Source organism: Anser cygnoides, chromosome 2 (assembly GCF_040182565.1).
Source record: "Anser cygnoides isolate HZ-2024a breed goose chromosome 2, Taihu_goose_T2T_genome, whole genome shotgun sequence".
In the NCBI taxonomy this organism is placed as follows: Eukaryota; Metazoa; Chordata; class Aves; order Anseriformes; family Anatidae; genus Anser; species Anser cygnoides.
The window spans coordinates 127,616,105-127,636,499 of NC_089874.1; the positions used below are offsets into that span (position 1 = coordinate 127,616,105).

Genomic DNA, 20,395 nt, shown 5'->3' on the forward strand with positions numbered 1-20,395 from the left:
AGGCTCTTTACTGACTCTGCTTATGGGTCCTGTAATTGATATCCCAAAAGGGCAGCATAAAACATTCATAATCTAATGAGAGGTACTGTGGTCACTGGCATATCTAAGAGCTCTTTTTTTTCTTTTCTTTTTAACAAAAAGTTTTAAATTTTTCTTACCAACTTAAAATATGAAAAATAATCCTTTAAATACCTCATCTTACTACTTTAAATAGTGCTTTGAACTTCTGTGGGCTCAGAATCTGTTACCAATATAACTTAATTTATGGAGAAATGTTTGTAAGATGGAGTATGGAGATTTTTGTTTAATTTGATAAAGTCAGTTTATGGCTAGATAATATAAATATTTGTGTAGAGTTGTGGAGTGAGGTTGGAGAATGAATTGCAGTTTCCTTCACTTCAGAGAAAATCATAATTTTTGGAAAAAACAGCTTGCTTACTACCAACTGCACAAAACCCGAACTTGCTGAGTAACTCAGACTTATTCAGGATTCTTAGTCAATATCTGAATTTTCCCCCAGCAATCCAACAGGTAAATCAAAAATCAAAAAATAGGGTAGCAGTGTTATTCATTTCGTCTAAAGCAACAACAATGTTATATGCCTGAAGAAAAGGTTAACTGGAAAAAAAACCTCTATTTGAGCATTTGAATTAATGCACTAGGGTTTGGGAGCCCTTTATGTCACCAAGAAAAGAAATGTAATCTACTTTTCATTAGCTCTGATAAACAAAATCTCCAGAGTTTCTATTACATGGCAAGGTTTTGTTTCCACCCAGGTAAAACAGGGCTTAATGCTCTGAACTGCAGTTTGTGAAAATCTCACCTATTTGACAGGTAATCACTTTTTCGTCAAATTAAGGAGCGTTCATTTTTGGCTGGATCCTGATTTCTTTCCTATAACTTCATCAAAATTGCTCTGCGATACCTTGGCTGCCCTCCCAAAATTGTAACTAGCAAAAGAGTGATTCTGTTTTTTTAGAGTTCAAGATGTGGTTACAAGTGAGTTGTGGCTTGGAATGTTCACGCCAAATGTGAGGTGATAAAAATTTGGCTCTTCTCTCTGGAGAAGTCACAGAACATAGTGACGAGGCTACTTGGAAGGCTCAGCCCACTGACAAAGCATAGCAAATCCCATTAAGCTGTCAAGTGCAATTCTTGGTGCCGGAGCCCTGTGGTGTCTGCGGTAGCAATCAGATGTTAAATGCACTGCTACAACAACATTCAACCAATTTCCTGAGATGTGCCTTTACATTTGGTTATCACTTGATTGTTGAAGAACATTTGCTGCCCCGATTATTTGTTAAACATCCGTCTTGCATCTAGTTTGCCCAAACCGAAATACCCCCAAATGCAGAGATCTTGAAGTGTCAAGTCTTGCACTGCTACTGAAATACCAAACTCTCCATTTGAGATTTTGTCATTCATTCTGTTTAGGCAATTCTCTTCTGTGCTCCTGTAAAAAAATATTCCATGCTGCAAAAGTTAAATTTATGAAACATGGTGCAAACATGTTCTGCAGGCAGACAGTAAATGCCTAGGGCATTTTACAATTGTCCTGGGAATATGGATTCTAAATCATCTCAGATTTATTACTGTAATTTTCATCAGATACCTGATACAGTAAATGTCTCTAAAGATTTTATAGTTTTTATCTAGTAAAGACAGATTGTTTAGTCTACCTTACTGAATGACATCATGCTATTCATACTTTCTGTATGAAAGACAGTTACCTTTGTGTATATTGCTTTGACTTAACAGGTTTGGAGGTATAATTGATGCCTTCTCAATTTCAGAAATGTTTCTGCGTGTATTTATGTGAATGTATAAAAAAAAACCCACATAATTTTAATGAAAAAAGACATTGCTATCAACTTCATTCAGGATGTGAGTTACCTTGGACTGAAATGAACAGACTAGATAAGGTCTTGTAAAGCTATTAGTTATGACTTCTTGTTTACTTGCATCTTGATTGATCATAATTTTAAACTCTTAGAAACCTACTAAAAACGAACAAATAAAACAAAAAATGCAAAGAGATACAGGAGAATAGGATACTCAGTTCAGATGGTGTCAGCAGAGTCTTGCACCCAGGTACTACTTCTCTGCCTTGCTCATAGCAACTCAATATGTCAAGAAGCAGAGTTTTGTCTGCTAATACTTGATGGAAACTATCAGTTTATTTCATAAATTCAATTAAAGTTCTTTCTTGCTATTATATTTCACAATAAATAAATAAATGAAATGGTAAAGAAAGCTGCTAGCTCCTTAAACAAACCATCCCCATACTTAGAAGCAATTTTGTAAATTTTTTGCCTTCTGTCCAGCTGAAAACAAGTCCCTAAATTGAAAGCATTCATAATAATAAGTTTGTTAAGCTTATTTGCACCAGTATAACACTGTTATTTATCATTCTGTCTAGATCCACTGTCCAAAAGAGCTGTGTTAGAGCTGAAACTACTACTACTTGATTATACAGGAAACACAAAGCAACTAAGACCTGGAGTTACCTGCTGATCCAGCATGTGGTAAAATGCCATTCCCTACTGAAAACTGTTCTGCAGGCTGTTTGCAGCAAGATACGAGGACAATGAAGTAAGCAAGGGAGAGGTGTGAACAAAGAGACAGGTAGGAGGAAGAGGAGTCAGCTTTTACACAGCAGGCTGTAATCTCAGCTCCGCACCTGCACAGCCAGCAAAAGGAGAGGTTCTTTGAAAACGACAACTGAGAAACTCTGTACATAGGCCTTCTGTGAAGTAAATTCTGATGCCAAATGCTATTTCCATCGGGGAACTGTTGCTTGCCAAGATATGTTCCCCAAGCAGCATTTTCACTAAAGTCTGCTTCTGCTGCTATAACACCCAGTGATTGTATCAAAGAAAACCTCTAATGTACTCGCTCCCCATCTGAAGGTGAAATGCTGGAGAAAGCGAAGAGAAAGATTTGGTTGGCCTATTTAATTTTGCTGAGATTTTTTGTTAATGTCGCTAAATAGGATTTAGCTCTATTTGACTGAAACGGACTTAAAAGGTGAGATGAAGTTCCACATGAAGAAATGCAGTGCTTGTTTTGTTTTATTTTATCTCAAGTGTTCTAATTTTCAAACCTGTGATGAATATTGAACCTCAGCCTTACTCTACTTTATCCTAGATGAGGACAGCTACTTTGATATGCCTAGAGGAGCAGGATTTAGCAAAATTATAAAGTATTTTGGGGTGAAATAAATGCAGACAGTATATGCCCACTAAACACTAGCATTAGTACATAGACACATGGTTGTGTTTATTTTTGTTAGGTATTTAAAAGAAATTCCAGCTAAAATCACATTCTGTGCTTTTACTTGAATATATACTTGCAATTTTTTTTTTTACATTGTACACTGAGATAAATTCATGAAATGAATTAATTTCCATTTGCAATTATTTCAGTTTATAAAGTTGTGATGTGCAACATATGTGCACACTGAGCTACACTTGATATGTTGTGTGAAATGATACCACAGAAATATAGAGCTGCACAAAACTATGAAATTGCTAGCTCCATTTTTCTGCAGCTTCTTTCTTGTTATATGTTTTGTGTCCCCAGCTATCCTTACATAAAGTTTCATGGAAAATGGAGTTGGCATGCTACAAGCTTTGAATAAGCTGCCAAAAACTTACATTATGCAAAAAGCAGCACAATATATGAGGTGATACTTTGCGTTTATATATGAATTTTGTGTTTTCCTTCTCAAAAGGAAAATATATCTTTTTCTTCTACTGCTGTTTTTCTTTTGTTCTACTACTATTTTTCATTTGTAAAATAGAGTGTGGGGTGACCTATGCCATTCATCAATACAAGCATCCAACAAGCAGTATTTACTTTACCTAGTCTCTACCATAAGATGACTACTGACACCCATTTTTTGCTTCTTCCATTGAACAGTTTTTTAAGCTCCCCCTTTCCCGTGTCACACTAGTAATAACGAAGCTTAAAACAACAAAAACCTACAAGCTATGGGGACACAAGTCTTGAAAGCAATGAAGCATGTTTGATGTTTTTGCATTTGAAGCAAACTTTTATGAGCAAGACTTCACTGCTAACAGCAAGCATCTGACTGTTCCTCACAGACAATGGATTCCAGTCTTCCCCTGACATTACTTCATTGCATGACATCTGGTGTTTTATGGCCATGGAGTGTAAAAATAAATACTGTGCATGTAATTTGATAACTTTAATAATAATACCTTAAATTCATCCAGTTATTTATTCTTGTAAGCAACAAAGTTCTTTATACAATGACTAATTTAAAATATCCTTCTTTGTTTGCCTGAAGTTCGTGTAATTTTTTTCTCCTGAAAAAGTAATTTTTTCCAGTGGGGCAGATGGACTTTTGGTTGCTAAATACACCCTAATAATTATTTTTTCCATTGGCCGCTGTGAACCTGGTCCTCCCAGTGAGATCTCTGCATTTTCCTCCTACAAAAAGTCCTTTTTTTTGGTGTTGTTTATTTTATATGTTTTAATAGAATGATTATTTAGCATTTTATTAGCCAGCTATTAGCTACTTCATAATTAAGACTGTATTTCATTAGCTCTAACAACATAACTGAAATCTGGTAGACACATTACAAGTAGAATAAAACCTTTAAAATGTTGTATAATTGTCAGTTAATCTCACATCAGAGTGTATACTCCTGAAGATTAGACTCCCCTTTCCCCTTACCTTCTAGTTTTCACCAAGCTGTTCATACAAGAGATATGTCTTGTATGAGATGTCCATTCAACCATACAAGAGAATGCTTTTTGTATCATTTGCTTTTTTTTCCCTGAGTGTAGCTGTGCAGCCTGCAGCCACTTGACTGGCGTGACTTGCTGCAGGCTCTTTGAGCTAATGCCTTCTAATTCAAAGACCACCCCTAACGCAGTTGCCATACATAAAAGCCCACGTGTATTTTTTCAGCAGAGATAATGGACTCTGGATTAAAGAAAAACAATACGGAAAGATCAGATTTCACAGAGCACATCGTGGATCAGTTGTTCTCTATAATTCTCTACCCTGAGCTGTTTCATGGCACTGTCTCACTGTCTGCAAATTGGTAGGATATTCTGTTTTGAAAAGGTAAAAGCTGTGTGTTTTCTCCTCACTTCTCCTCACAGTTTTATTTAGGAGAATTAAAAATCAGGTTTTCCTGGTCCCTGGACCCCTTTGTCCACCATTCCCCAGTGAAGCTTTTGCAGCGTCTGGAGAGGTCACCCAAAAACATAAGGCTTACCTCACCTTGAGCACTAGTCTCTACTGATTTCTTACGATCCGGGAGGCTAGCTTTACTTCACTTTTCCATCATCTTCCAGAGGGTTAAGCTAATTTGCCTTTCTACTGCTTTGAACCACCTTCCCATCTGTTTGTGTGTGACACATGCTAATTGTTACAAATTGTTCGCCACTTTGGTCAGGCAGTGGCAGCCTGTGCTGACTATCATACTTTTTGGGTATCTTTTTTTCTGTCTTCCATCTTATGGACAAAAAATGTCAGTTATCTTACAGAGAAAAGAATACAGGTCCAAGGAAAGAGGGATGGGCATGGGGAAACCAACACACTGGTGAGCTGCATGCTGCCCATTGGCTAAGGACTAAGCATCCATGAAAGAGAAGGCCTGGATGCTAAACTGGGATGCTGATGTCCTAAAGACTCCAGGTCTGTGACACCTGCTAACCTGATTCTGAACAGCAAACAGCTTCTTGTGTGTCCAGTACATGTATTTCCTAATTTGATATATACTTCTGGCAGGTGGGACTAGATGTAAGGCCTTCAAAGACATAAGATTATGTGACAAACAATATGCACTGTAGACAAAAATAAAGGTTGAAACCCCTGAGTCCTTCCTCAGTCTGAGCCTGAGATGCACATGTCTGTCTCCAGGTCTGCCCACAACCACCTGGGATGAGTAAATCAGGGTCTTTTTCACGTCTCTTTGACAGGGGTTGATGGTGTTGACTACGTGATGTTTCTCTGCCTAGGGCCTCTAAGAGAGAGGATACATTAAAGGTGCTCAGACAAAGCTTAGCCCATGCTAAACAGAGAGGAGAGACGTGGTTGTCCTTCTGTTGGGCAGAGAAGCCCTGGGTTCCTGTGCTTCCCGCTCCTTGCAGATTCTACAGAGGGAGAACCAGGACTCTCCCTCTTGGTGACTTAATGCAGAACAGAAGCAACTCTTGCAGTGGGGATTTGGTTAGGCATTGGAACGGGTTGCCCAGGGAGGCGGTGGAGTCACCATCCCTGGGGGTGTTTAAGAAAATGTTGGACGTGGTGTTTAGGGACATGGTTTAGTGGGTGACATTGGTGGTTGGGGGATGGTTGGACCAGATGATCTTGGAGGTCTTTTCCAACCTTACTGATTCTATGATTCTGTGATTCTATTCTATGATCAAAATCTGCATAATTACATATTTTGCTGCTGTTACAATTCTAGGCTAGGCCTCAGAAAATACAAACCACATCACAAATTATTTTCATGCTCTTGGATAGTGAATATAAAAGATTATACTCCAGTACTTTGATTTCCTCTGAAACTTTATTAAACAGGCCATGATTTAAAAATTACACCAAAACTAAGATAACTGCTTTTTGTAAAAACAAAACAACAGAACAAGCTCAGCTGAACTTAAACTATTTAATTTTTACAAAGAAAGCAAATTACTTAGATGATTTTATATTCCTTTAATAATCCCCATCTATTTTTGTGTTGTCACTTTCATAGGCAGATGGATCAGGGATCCAGTCTGTTGATAACAGAGCTGAATAAAGACGTGACGTGCTGTCCTTGTGCCACAGGACATCCTTATGCTGTGTACTGCTGATGAAGATGCAAGCTCATGCTGCTGAGACACTGGCCTTATTAAGCTGGGACTTGGCAGTATGCTTACATGGTGATTCTTGTTATTTGGTACAAATTTTAGGCAGAGTATGTTCTTGGCTGCCTGTCCTGTGCAGCGCAAGTGAACCTGAAGTTTATTTCCCTGTTGAAACTGTGCTGTGACAAAAATGCCAGAGCTCTTAATAAAACATCCATATTTAAATGCCTGCCCTGTTTTCCTGTGAAATAGTTATAGTCCATCTAACATCAACCAATTTAATGAATATAGAGGTTATTCTTCTGTAGATGCTATTATGTCAGTCTTGCGTGTTACATAAAGAAGGAATTACAGCTTCTTAAGACAGTAGGAATGATGAAGCCCCTTTGTTTCAAAAACCCACATAGCTAGTACTGAGCTTAACTTTTTCTTTAGTTTTGCACTTTTGGGAAGATGCTTATTTGAAAATAAACATCCCCTTATTCTCTCTGTGAGCCTGAAACACTCTTTTGGGATTGTTCCTTTGACACTGTCAAGGAAAGAAATCTGGTGGTCGGGAGTGATCAGGAAACCAAATTCTGCCGAAGTAAAACCACATTGTGCTCCTTGGAGTTCACACCTGGAATTAACTGGGCTCAGAGGACCATCTCCTGTGCATATGTGCACAGGGAGTCTGAAGCCCCTGACCCAGGTGGCTACTGGAAAACCAGGCATTGCCACTCCTTCCCTGGGCCAACCGGAGGCTCTGCAGCAGCCAGATCACAGACTGACAAGCTGAGAGCTAGTCCAGGAAAAAAAAAAAGGGGGATGAGAGGGATATTTTTTGCTCTTTTTGCTCCCAGGATTGGCATGCAGTAGGTGAAGGAGTGCCAGTGCCAGAGCAGGGGCAGGGGGGCTGCACATCTGGAGCAGCGGGAGCACAACCGCCTCCCCTGGCAGCAGCCGGCCATTAGCGGGTTTAGGGGCTTGGCTGTATCATCACCCCGCAGCCTTAGAGTAGCATCTGGTGGTAATCTTGGTAGGAGTACAGTCGCGTAAATCAAAGTGCACCAGTTTTTCATCAGGCCTGCTGAAGTCATTTCTCACATCTGTCCTCAAGACTTGACTTTCAGGGTTCTATCCCATGCTTTTCTTATATAATCAAATGCCTGGCTTCAGATGCCTGGATTAATCTGCTCATTTATTTCAAATAAGTTAACACTTTAAGTGCCTCGGAAGGAAAAAAAAAAAAAAAAGGAAATGGCCAAAATACTCACTTTAAAAATCCATCTATAGACTATGGTTGTATCATGTGTGTCACCTCTTTCTCAAAACAAATGTCTGTTATGTTGTCTTGTATTTAAAATGTACCACCTTTTCTACTGCTTACCTGGGCCTTTCAAACCTGTAGGATACTGCAATCACAACTTATTATCGAAATGCAACATAAATATAAAATAAAAATGAAAAGAGACTTCTTTTTCCTCTGAGTCAACAATGTGGTGCTGCAAATTTTATCACTTTGCTGAACGTATTTGAAACACTACATGGTATAACAAACAAGAAGTTTTTCTTAGAACAACTGTTCTGCAATAAACCTTCCTCAAATTACATTTTTAAAATCCTGTTTTGGTAGCCTCCCCTGCATAGAACCTTGACTGAACTGCAGAACAGCCAGAAAAGAGGCTTTGATTTGGTAAGATACTTTTGTTTTTCCATGGCTATATTTAAGCAGCCTAGAACATACCCTCCTTAGCGGGTGCTGTAGCGTGCATTGCTTTGCCTGGTAACTCTAAGGTGTGACTTCTCTTTTAATAAGTGCACTCGCAAGTCTCGATGTTCCCCAGGGGCAGAGGTGCCTTGGTGGAGCCTCGTCCTCCAGATCATTCAGCTGGCACAGAGCAGACACAGGCAGAAGGGATGGGTCTGTGCTCCCTGCCAGCTGCTCCATGCCAGCCTGTGTGAGCACCCGCGCAGCAGACCAGGCATCCGTGCTCGCCCTGGGTGATGCACAGTGCCTGTTTTTATAGTTCCACCACAAAGCAACGAGTCCTTGGCCTTCCCTCTCATCTGGCAAGCTCAAAAGATGCAAAATATTAAAAAGAAGGGAATACATTGCCGCTATCCATTTGTTGCTTTCAATTTTAAGTCAGACTACTTTGGCTCCCGTATCCTCAGGTGCCTTGCACAAAAAGCAGTTTTAGAGTTTTCTTTGCAGATTCTTTCTTTACAATCCATGACTGCCTAGGGTGTGATTCTGACTTGATATACTGAGGTGTAACTTAAAGAGCAAAATCAATGCAGGTTTTGCTCTAGCACCAATATCAAACCAGAACCACAATTTTTTACTGAAGTATGTGAACACAGACTTTATAAATCAGAATCAAAATATACTGAACAAAAATTAGGACTGGGCTTAATTGTCTCCAGAAGTTTGCTGCCTGTAAGTCTGTTCCTGCAAATCTGAGACCAGCAGAAGTGCTGTTAAGTTCTGTAAGGAGTTTTGTCTGCAGCAGGGTTTTCGGAAAGAGGTCTAGTGTGATTATAATTATTAGTTCTCATTTTGCAACCAAACCTGCTTATCATTGTAAGTAGAACAGAGAGCACAAGATCTGCTGAAAGTTATTTTCTGCCTGAAAAATAGTACTGATAGCATAAAGAGCCAAGCAAAACAGTTTATTTTGCTTATTTTGTTGTAGAGGGTCAAACTGCAGGAAAATTCTCCCCATCTCTTGCTGTTCATACCGCTTGAACAGCAGAAATACTGAATGGTGAACTCCACTGCCTGCTTTTCGTTTTCAGTGCTATATGGATATTCACAGCAGGTTTGCCTACAGGACTGCTGGACAGACTGCCAATATATGATCTCAATATCAGTTTTTTTCTTGACTTTTGTGTGAACGTTATATACACAGTGCACCCCCTTTACAATAGAGGGAGCACAATTTCTTTTATGTATTCAGAGGTAAAATTAAGGAGAAAAGTTAAGTGAAGGACAGTTCTGTGAAACAGAGATGACAGAGTTTACCTTCTGGAGACAGTAGGAGATGATTAATGGTGGCCATTCGCCTTCAACTGGATAGAGTAATGGGTATTTCCTATGGCATTTTGACTATGTAAAGCTATTTCAGATGTACATATGACATTTTTACAGATATTAGGATTTCAGAAGACCTTGGGCTCCTGTTTATTGTGCAGTGTGGGACACAGTCCTACACAGTATATGAAACTAGAGTTCCCTGCAAAACATTTGAAATATATTCAGGAAAAGCAGATTTTTAGTTTCCCTTTTTCAAATTCACTCATTCCAGAACCTTGATTTTCTTTCTGGACTGCAAGTAAGTTCCACTGTCTTTCACGTAGGTTATTCACATACTTTAGATCCCAATTTTATAAATAAAAAAAATAATCATTACATCATTTATGTATCTGTGCCTGGCTAAGCGCTTCTGAAAGTTCGGTGCAAAATATTCAAGGTTAAGTTCATCATTTTAAGAAGCCCATGAGTGACTTCAGGAAAGTGAATTCATGGCAGCAGCAAATAGAAGGTAGTGGGTATGGTGTAGAAGTGGGAGCACTGAAGTTCACTGCAACTAGTACCAGAAGCTCTGGGAAAAGCTGTGTTTCTTCACCCGCTTATTTCCACAAGACAATGGAAGCTGGTGGATTCAAAGTAGATGCTTTAGACTGAAGGAACAGTTGGCTTTGATATGTAAATTCTGTTTTTATAAGCATCTCTGTCTAAATACATCTTAAATGTATGCTGTTTTTTGCAGAACATAACTGTTGGACTCAAAATGAAGCTCAAACACGAATTTTATTTAATAATATGCTACTTTCCTATTTGTAACATATATACTTTTAAAAATGAGGAAACTGAGGGTTTGCACTTCACAAAGAATCATTCTTACTGGAAGACCATAGGTTTCATCTAAAGTAGGGGACCTAGGAAAGGTTCAGAGCTTCCAAGTATGGCTGAAAGTTTTGCCCATGTCCTCATTGTTTATCTTTTTTTGCCCATGTCCTGATTCTTTATACCTTCCCCTACCCTCAAGTTTTCTGCTCCTCTCCTCCACATGCAGAAGCCAGACAGGGACCACGACACCATCCAACAAGGTCTTGATCTGGACATGTATGGGATCAGGCTTGCATGGTGACATGAACCTGGAGATCAGTTTAGACAAAGTCATAACGAGCTGGGAACCTCTTTGCCTGGCCTTCACTTTGCCTGTGTAATGTGGACATGCACTGTTGTTCTAATTACTGGAAAAAAAAAAGTGAAAAAGGGAAAGAAAGAGCAACTGAAACACTTCATATTTCTCATTTATAATAAGGAGGGCAGAGAGGCTATAAAAGGTAAATTTAACATGCCTGGACTTAAGAGGAGAAAAGGAATCAAAACTTGGCAGCATTATTTTTTCCCTTTAGAAGAACATAAATGATGTTGTGCTGGGAGAGTATCAGGTGATGAGAAAGCATAAAAATTAGAGTTGTGGTCTTGAGACCAGAGTGGGTATAGAGGTGCCAGAGTTGTCATGGATTTTACAGACCTGTGCTCTTTCTAGGAATCACTGGTGTTTCTATTCCAGAATTATTAATTTGAAAAGAGAATACTAAAATTGCTTGTGCATGATGCTATAGAGCTCATAGCTTTTCACCTTTCAGAAGCTCCCTGACACCATCTAGAGAAACAGTAAGTGTGGTTTTCATCTGAACGATTATGACTTCAGCCTAATGCTGGTGGTATTCTTTCCAAATGCTTTTTTTGCCAGTTATGTATATGACATTTTACCTTAACTTGAGGGTGGAAAAGGAGACCTGAGTAGAAGAGAGAAAGAACGTTTTTTTTTACTCAGCAAAACAGATCTTTTAGTCCCTGTTTAAAACATTTGGAAAAAAATCTTCAGAGGGGAATAGCACAGGAGTTCCTTTCCACTTCTCTATTCCCTCAGCAACCAGGTTTTATCACAGTCCCATGTGTTTTTTTCCATGAGACAGAACAATTGCTAGCTATTGTGTATAAGGTACTGTGGGATCAGAGGCACTTAGCTTTGGTATGCTGGGATGTTAACGGGCATTAAAATATTTGAAATTTGCTGAATGTTCTCAGATTTGATGTCTGTGCTTATTTGCATGACCAGTTGGTTTGTGCAGTTTATGGGATGTGATGTCCCAGTAGTTACAGCATACTACATCTTGGATTACGGAACATTTCTTTGCTGTTTTCTGTTTCTTATCCACCCCAAATGCAATAGCATAAGAATGCATCATAGCCTTTACTTGATGCAAAGAAATGGCAAATATCTGCTGTACTGCAACCCACATAAGCTGTAACTTTTTGGAGGAGTTGATTTCTCAATGCAATGTTCAAAAGGACTCCCAAAACCTCCAGAAAGCAAGCAAACAAAAAAAAAACAAAACAGAACAAAACAACCAAAACCTTAGAGAAGAACTGACCACGTGTTTTTTTTTTTTCTTTAGTTATTGGAGGTAAAAGCAAAGGTGAGAAGGTGAGATGAGGCACACTTCTGATAAGGCTTTGAAAGAATTTACAAGTGATATGGAACAGAAAGTGAGGTAGGAAACAGAAGGTACATGCCCAGCCACCATCTTTCAGGTGATGGGAGATGAGCTGGAGTAAAAGAACCCTATTAGTGATTTTTAAAGAACAAATGAGAGAGGTGATTTTTCCCCTAAGAAATCTTGACCTGTTTATGGGAAACCATCTCTTTCTTCATAGAATAACTAAGAGCTAGAAGATTGTTGCACTTGATTAAAAAATAAAATAAAATAAATCCATCTTCTCCAATAACCTACTCTTCAAAACTGTCAAAAGAGAAGTGAAACAACAAGGCAAATTATATTGTATATTATACTGTATATTACCAGTAAGTACTCTTCCACTGTACACTTACTTTCACCTCAGTGATTTCCTGGGCTGGATGTCATTTCAGAGGTATTACTAGTAACTCTCAGCGGGTTTCCCGTCCATGGATATGTCAAGCCCCCCTAAACCCTTGTAAACATTTCACATCCCTCAGCAGAGTTCCACAGGTCTCACACCAGTGGGGTGAAGAAACTTCTTTTCAACCTGGGTCATACTAGATTCATCTTACACCTCCCGAATCCTGTGGGAGGAAACAGTGAACCGCTGATCTCTATCCACCACCTCCCTGTGCCTGAAAGCTTGTAGATATTTGTCATTACCTAAATTTTTTCTACTGGAAACCAAAGTGTCCTAGCTTACTCAGTTATTTCTGGCACTTAAACTTTTCCATCCATTTGATCATCCATGTTGCCCCTGTATGAACCTCTGGTAATGGCCTCCTGGAAAATCCTCACGAATGCACCATAGCAACTCTCCAAACCCTGATGTGTCCCCACCTCTCCTATCTCCACTGGAACCTTTGGAACGAGAATGCAAATGGGAGCAGAAAAACTGTGGGTAGGGGAGTATAGTACTGAGTTTGATGTAAGGTAGCTGATTTCCAGGGTCTTTTAGAGGGGAAGGCGGCAGCTCCAAGCTCCTTAAGCTCCTCCTTGAGTTCCTGCAGGCACAAGAGCACAGGGGTAGGTTGGACTCTTGTTTGTTGTGTGAGGCAGCAGAAGGTAAATACGTCCGTGTCTGAGTCTTTGCAAGAACTCAGTGGGCACGAGAGGTGCTGCCTTGCTTGCCACTCTTTGCTGAGACTTCCCAACTATTTGTTGACTTCCCAAAGGTATCTGGAATCTATTTGCTTAAAGATGTGTCCCTGTGGCATACCCCGCCTGCTCTGAACACAGTTTGGAGGAGTTAGTTTGGAGAAATATGTGGAATACTAATTAATCGTATTAGGTCAGAGTCCTTAGCTAAAGAACTGCAATTGTTCTGTGCCTTATAGTTCTGGTCTAAGTTTATGAGAAATGCATTCTGTTGCTTTTTTTGTTCTTTCTTTTCTTTCTTCCCTTTGCCCTAATTATACTTATGCCTTCCCCTTACATGGTACAGCTTCTGACACAACAGAGATGACTAGGACTGACACAAAATTACTTAGCCCAGAAAGAATTCAGGCGGTTGGGACACGCCTTTTAATGATGAACATTAGAAAACTATATTCACCTCCTGACTGCCCTCCTCAGAAAGAACCTACCAAACAATTTTTCCTCTTGGTGATGACCGGGTTCAGTAGTGAAGGCAACACCTGCTCAACTGTTTTCAATCAATTGCACATGCGGAGGAAATTAAATGATTCTGCCCAGGACATTGAGCTGGTAGCAGAAGCTTCGAAAGGACAAGACGTATTTGTAGTTCCAAAGAAACCCTCAACCTGCTTCAAGCTGATTTTTCTTCATCTTTTATTGACAAAAATGATGCCAGTATGGTAGTAATGGAAAATATTAGCAGAGTGGGAAAAATATCAGGGTGTTTCTCAAGTTTGTATTACACACGCGTTACACATTCTGGTCTGTGTTACAAATGGGACCACATTTTCAGCAAGACTTGTAAATGTATCTCATCCTCCTGCTACAATTGCCTATTGACCAAGAGTTTTGTAATGAATGCTAGTCCTTTTTCTGAGTAGTGAGTTTTGTTGTGCTTGCCCAGATTCTGGAAGTTGACAAGAAGTCTCATTTTTTTTGGGGCTAGACGCTCTGCAAAAGCTTCTAGGACAAGGATCAACAGGGGAGAGTTTTTTGTGGGTTTTTACCTGCCACCCAGGGCACATCAAATGCTTAAACAAGAAAGAGATTTAAAAAATAAATAAATAAACATTCAAGAATTGAATTGAGAAGTCAGTGAATCACATGAATTATCAGAGGTACAATACTTGAACCTGCAGGCATTTTTTTTCCTGTTTTAATTGACAGGACTATAGATAGACAATCTTATTTAAACCTAGAGGATATTAAAATACATGTTCTGACATCTCAGGCATCCAGCAACAGATAAGGCGTGTAACTAATATTCAGAAAAAGTTATGATCTGGCACTAGGAACTTGTTTTTCATCTCAATGTCATCTGCAAACAAATTGAATACAATCCTGAAGATAAAAAAATCATGTCTTACTGAGACCATGACTGCGCATTGGGTTCCAGATAGAGAGAAGAATGCTGTGGCACAGGACTTAAGACACAACTCTGGCTTTAAAGAGGAGTTTGGTTTTCTGTCCTGTGCCTTCCCTTTGCCTCCAGGCGGGCTCCTGACTGCGGCGGCTGGTTTGGTTAACAGTGAGATAGCTACTGAGGTGCAAGGAACCAAACAAAGATGACGAAACAGCTGTCAATTGTTTTACTACTTCCTATCAGTAACAGTGACCCGGGGTGAATAGCTTCCTTTCACATTACCATTTTTTTTTTTAACTTCATTTTACTAGTGGAATTTATATGCCTGGTTTGGTTACTTAAATTAAATGAAAAGAATTATACAGCTCCTACTTCTACAGTGATGTGTCCTGAGGGATTTGCTGGTCAGTTTGAATGGATTTTATACTGTATGTTGAAAGATGCCATTGGCTGGTAGTGGTCCTATGTTTGGCTGTCTTTATTTTTGTTTACATCATGAATCTCTCGCAGACACAATTTTATTAAATACCTGCTAAAAAGAAACTCTCTAGATCAGGCATACACAGTTTGGCGGCAAAGCCTAGCAGCGATATCACAGTTTGCAATTTACTACAACTTTCTAGTCTACTGCTTTTCAATCTTTCTAACACAAACTTGGACTTTAAATGAAGAAAAAAGCCTCGTTTGAAATACACGTGGAATCCTTCACTCACTTACAGCCAGGTTAATCAGGTTCCCTTCCTGCCTGGGCTTTTTATGCGTTAAAACCACACACAGTTTTAAAGAAAAAAATAATAACACAGTTTCAAGTTCCATTAAGCCACGTTCCCCAAAGGAAAACCCAAACCTTCATTCATTTCAGAGTGAAACCCCTGCATTTATTCCCCCCCCCCTTCCCCTACGCGGTGGCAGCTCCTAGCAGGGCACTAAAACTTTTTTCCTCGCCTCTCTTCAGCGCAAGCATCCTTCCCAGCGCTCTGGCTCCGGAGCACGCCGCTGGGAGGCAGCTGCAGGAGGGAATATTGAATCCTGAAGCCCGAGCCCGTCCCGGCCCTCGGCGGGGGCTGCGGGGGCACTTACCCGGCGTAGCGGCCGCGGTGGGCGCGGAGCGGCAGCGCAGCCTGGAGGCAGAGCAGACAAAGGAGGGGCAGGAGGGCGGCGGGGAGCCGGCGGGGCGGCATGATGAGGGGCCGGGAGCGGCACCGGCACCGGGACGTGCGACCCGGGACCCTGCCCGGGTGGCGGCCACCGCGCACACAAAGCCGGCGCGGAGCGGAGCGGAGGCGGGGGCCGGGGAGGAGCGGAGCGGGGGGCGCGGGGGGGAGAAGGCAGCGGGGAGCGGGGGGAGGACGGCGCCGGGAGGGCTGGGCCGGGGGTGTCCTCCCTTCAGCCTGGGGGTGTCCTCTCCCCTCGGTCTGGGGGTGCCGCCTCTGCAGGTGCCTCGCCACGGCCCCCCCCGGAGGCGGAGGGGGGTAGGTGGGTGTGCGGGGGGGGGATTTTGGCCGCCGGGCAAAGGGCTGAGTGTGGTAAGGGGGCAGAGAGAGCCCAAACGTGGGGTGGTGGAGAGCGGCCGTCGGGACGCGCCAAGGGAGAAGGTGGGATTTCATGTGCGGTGCCAAGAGCCTTGGGCCTGAAGAGTGGGAAGGGGAAGAGGGACTGCCCTAAGAAGATACAAACTTTTTCTTTCTTTCTTTCTTTCTTTCTTTCTTTCTTTCTTTCTTTTCTTTCTTTCTTTCTTTCTTTCTTTCTTTCTTTCTTTCTTTCTTTCTTTCTTTCTTTTTCTTTCTCTCTCTCTCCCTTCCTTCCTTCCTTCCTTCCTTCCTTCCTTCCTTCCTTCCTTCCTTCCTTCCTTCCTTCCTTCCTTCCTTCCTTCCTTCCTTCCTTCCTTCCTTCCTTCCTTCCTTCCTTCCTTCCTTCCTTCTTTCCTTCTTTCCTTCCTTCTTTCCTTCCTTCTTTCTTTCCTTCTTTCTTTCCTTCTTTCTTTCCTTCTTTCTTTCCTCCTTCCTTCCTTCCTTCCTTCCTTCCTTCCTTCCTTCCTTCCTTCCTTCCTTCCTTCCTTCCTTCCTTCCTTCCTTCCTTCCTTTCCTTTCTCTCTCTCTTTCTCTCTTTCTCTTTCTCTGTCTATTTCTCTCTCTCTGTCTTTCTCCTTCCTTCCTTCCTTCCTTCCTTCCTTCCTTCCTTCCTTCCTTCCTTCCTTCCTTCCTTCCTTCCTTCCTTCCTTCCTTCCTTCCTTCCTTCCTTCCTTCCTTCCTTCTTTCCTTCCTTCTTGCTTTCCCGCTTGCTTGCTTTCCTTCTTTCTTTCCTTCTTTTGTACATTCTTTTGTACATTCTTTCTTTCTTTCCTAATTTTTCTTTCTTTCTTTTTTACACTTTTTCTCTCTTTCTTTTTTACACTTTTTTTTTCTTTCTTTTTAACACTTTTTCTTTCTTTCTTTTAAATCTGGTTTTGTGCTATCTTTTCCATGCTGCTGAGGAGTGAAAGGCTCCTGTGAACATAGGTCACTGGGACACAGGGGCCATCAAGGAAAATGGGGAGAGTTTTGCTGCAAGTAGCTGTAGTTTACAGGAATCATGCAGATCGCTTGTTAAGATAAAAAGTAGGTAAAAGTATAATACATTGGCATGTATTTATTTATTTATGTATTATTGATATATTATCGATTTATTCCATATTGATGGAATAAATCAATAGCTTCTTAGATACTTAAATATTGACTTTGTGCTTCAAAACCAACTGGCCCTCAGCCTCTCTGAGAGAAAAGAGGAGAGTGGGCTGTAGACAAATGAAACCAGCTGATATTTGAACATGTGTGAGAACTACTGTAAATCCCTGTTAATGTTTCAGAGGCACGGGGAGCTTTTTGAAAAGCTCTGTATTAAACCACACACACTTTGTGTTCTGCTGCTGAAAGGTGAAGGAACGTTTTCCTTTGTCTCTTTCCATGCTGGCACCAAATCTGACACTGGCTGTGCGATGGAGTCTGGAGATGGAAAAGACCCGGTCCAGGGCATGATTATTCCCTTCTGCTTGGTTACTGGTGTTTCTTCATTGAACTCCCAGAATATATCCTGCTTAAAATCTCAAATTTGCTTTTGGTGGAGCTACACAGAGGTGAATTTGTATGTGTGTGCTTGTGCACGGATGTGTGTTCAGCACAGGGTGTTTTGCATCTGTTGTCAAAAACACCTTCAATTTCTTGCGGGAAAAAAAACAACAAACATTTTCTGCAAATCTTCAGTCTTGTAGTAAATATAAATCTAACTTTATGGACACATATTTAATGTATAAGCCCTACTGTTTGCTCAGAGGTAACTTCAGAGGTGAAGTCAGCTGTCATGAATTTGAGTAAGTGACTTTTGGAGGGCATGAGTATGATACTGAAGCAAAAAGCAAAGCTTTATTTCATGTGCTTTTCTTGCTCACTTTTCTTACTATCTATCCTTCCTACAACTAAAGTGCATCAGGTAATATGCTGATCTATTAAAATGGTTGCAAAATACTGTTTGGCTTTCAGTCTGAAAACTTGGGTCCATTTCATCTAAAAAAAATTTTCCTATTGGCTTCTGTTTGCAAAACAGTTTTCCTATTCTAAAATTGTTGCTTTTAAGATGAAATCCTGGCTTCATCAGAGTTAAGGAGAATTTTACTGTGGGTTTCTGTTGGTCTATACTTCATTCTTACATCTTGCCTTTCTGTAACATTCCTCAAAACTAAAATGCGAGACCATAAATGTGAGAAAGAAAGGGAGTTCAAGCATCAAAACCAATTACTAAAGATAAATAACAACATCTGGGATAAACGCTCATAAAGGGTATACCATCTTTGTTAACATGTACTACTTCTACCTGTTTAAAATAAATTTAAAATTACACCTTCAGAATGGTGGAGAAGCTGGAGAGACAAATAGCCCCAAATATCAGAAAGAGCTTTAACAGAGATAGGGATTGCGAGGGGTTATACAGGTCCCTTGGTCTCCCTCTGGTCCATCACTTTAAATCATAGTGGGTTACTGGGCAGGCTGGACGGAGAGCTGGAACTTTGTAATACTGGCAGCTAGGAAAGGTTTTAAACACTCTATAGTTGAGCCTGGAAGTTATGCATGTGCTAACATGCCTGACAAGATGGGGCTATAAAACTTGCACCCAGTTAAGCAAAGAATTTTGGAGGAAGAAAATAAGAATTTCTTTTCCTTCACTTCTTGGAGCTGAAAGAGGAATTGCCAACACCAGGGTTCTGGTGTGCGGCTTTGACTTGAAGGTGATGAGAGCCTGCGAAGGAGCAGGAGAAAGTCTGGGATATGATTTCCCTCTTAATGAATCAAGACGTGGGATTTAGCACAGCATCCCACACTTTACAAGGAGCACAGGCTATAGAAACAGAGGCAATCCTACATGACATGGAAACAAGAAAAGCTTCATATGAAGTAAGTGGGCAGGCAGCCTACATGTGGTACCTGAACTTGAGAACATGCTGTTTATTGAGAAGCCTGTAATTGCACAGAAGAACTGAAAAAGGGAAATAGTTTCTTATAAGCATGTTTTATACCTTTGTGCTGTCCCAAGTCTCACATTTGTGAGAAGGTTGCAATAGCCTGAATAAATAAATGATCCTTGCTGCATGTTTGTTAGGATTATTATGAAACAGAAACAGGAGTTTAAACAAGGCATATATTGTTCTAGTTTAAATCACACTGATTAATACTAAATTGGAATAAGTGTGTTCATGCTGGGTTTTGCACTGCTACAACCAGTTAAAAAATTGAGGTTGATTGAGTGCAATGTCCTTTTAAAGACCTGGCCTCCATTTCTTTTAACTCACGCAGAGACCTTGAGGGCTGAAGGATAGTGAGAGTGGCTCTTCTGATGCTGAGCTAGATTAGGTACGGGTCTAAAAGAACATGAAAGCAATATAATCCATGCGTGAAAGCCATGGTTGAGTTAACTTTAACTTCCGGTAGTCAGGAGTGTTACTGTAGCAACAGAGAGCTGATAGCCTGTGGATTTATCTACTCCTGGGGCCGGTTATTCAGGTTGTGCTGAGCCTTGTACTATCAGGGACAGGCTGCTCTTGGTACCTGAGCTACCCTAAACTTAGTTGGGCTTCCAGGCACTGCAGTGGCAAGACGCTTGAAGTGTCTGTGCTTTTGTTTGCTGCCTTTCCCTGCCTCTATCCCCATCCTCACTCACATCTCCTCTTTCACTTAACGTATTTCCATCTTCTCTTCTGCTATTATTCTCTTATTCTACAGAAGGACATAAACACAGTTTAGAAATTCTTTTACATTTTCTAGAAATGAGATATTTATACTTGGATATGCTTTATAAAGAAGCTGCTAAAAAAAATTAGATATGTAACAGGCAAATAATCAACACATCAACTCCCCATAGGAGTCTTTAGAAATCATGCTGATAGATAGCACCAAATAACAATATTGCATAACCTGACGAGTTCTGTTCCCTAGCAAGGTTTTAGTCTTAGAAAAAGAGTTATGCTTGTATTCATTGCTTTATTTATACTTATTTTAAAACTGGCCATAGGAA

General features: G+C 40.5%; 1 protein-coding gene across 2 annotated transcripts in view; it reads right to left on the reverse strand.

Annotated features, from left to right (window-relative positions):
* The window catches only part of CPA6 (carboxypeptidase A6), an 84,468-nt gene extending 67,939 nt beyond the window's left edge, over window positions 1-16,529 (reverse strand). Inside the window, exon 1 of one of the 2 annotated variants that reach the window (XM_048077048.2) lies at window positions 15,935-16,529. In XM_048077048.2, the coding sequence (XP_047933005.2) occupies window positions 15,935-16,461 (527 nt within the window). In that variant the 5' untranslated portion in view covers window positions 16,462-16,529. The remainder of the gene's footprint in view (window positions 1-15,934) is intronic. The other variant, XM_048077050.2, reaches the window with a different exon arrangement.
* Window positions 16,530-20,395: the final 3,866 nt, after the last annotated feature.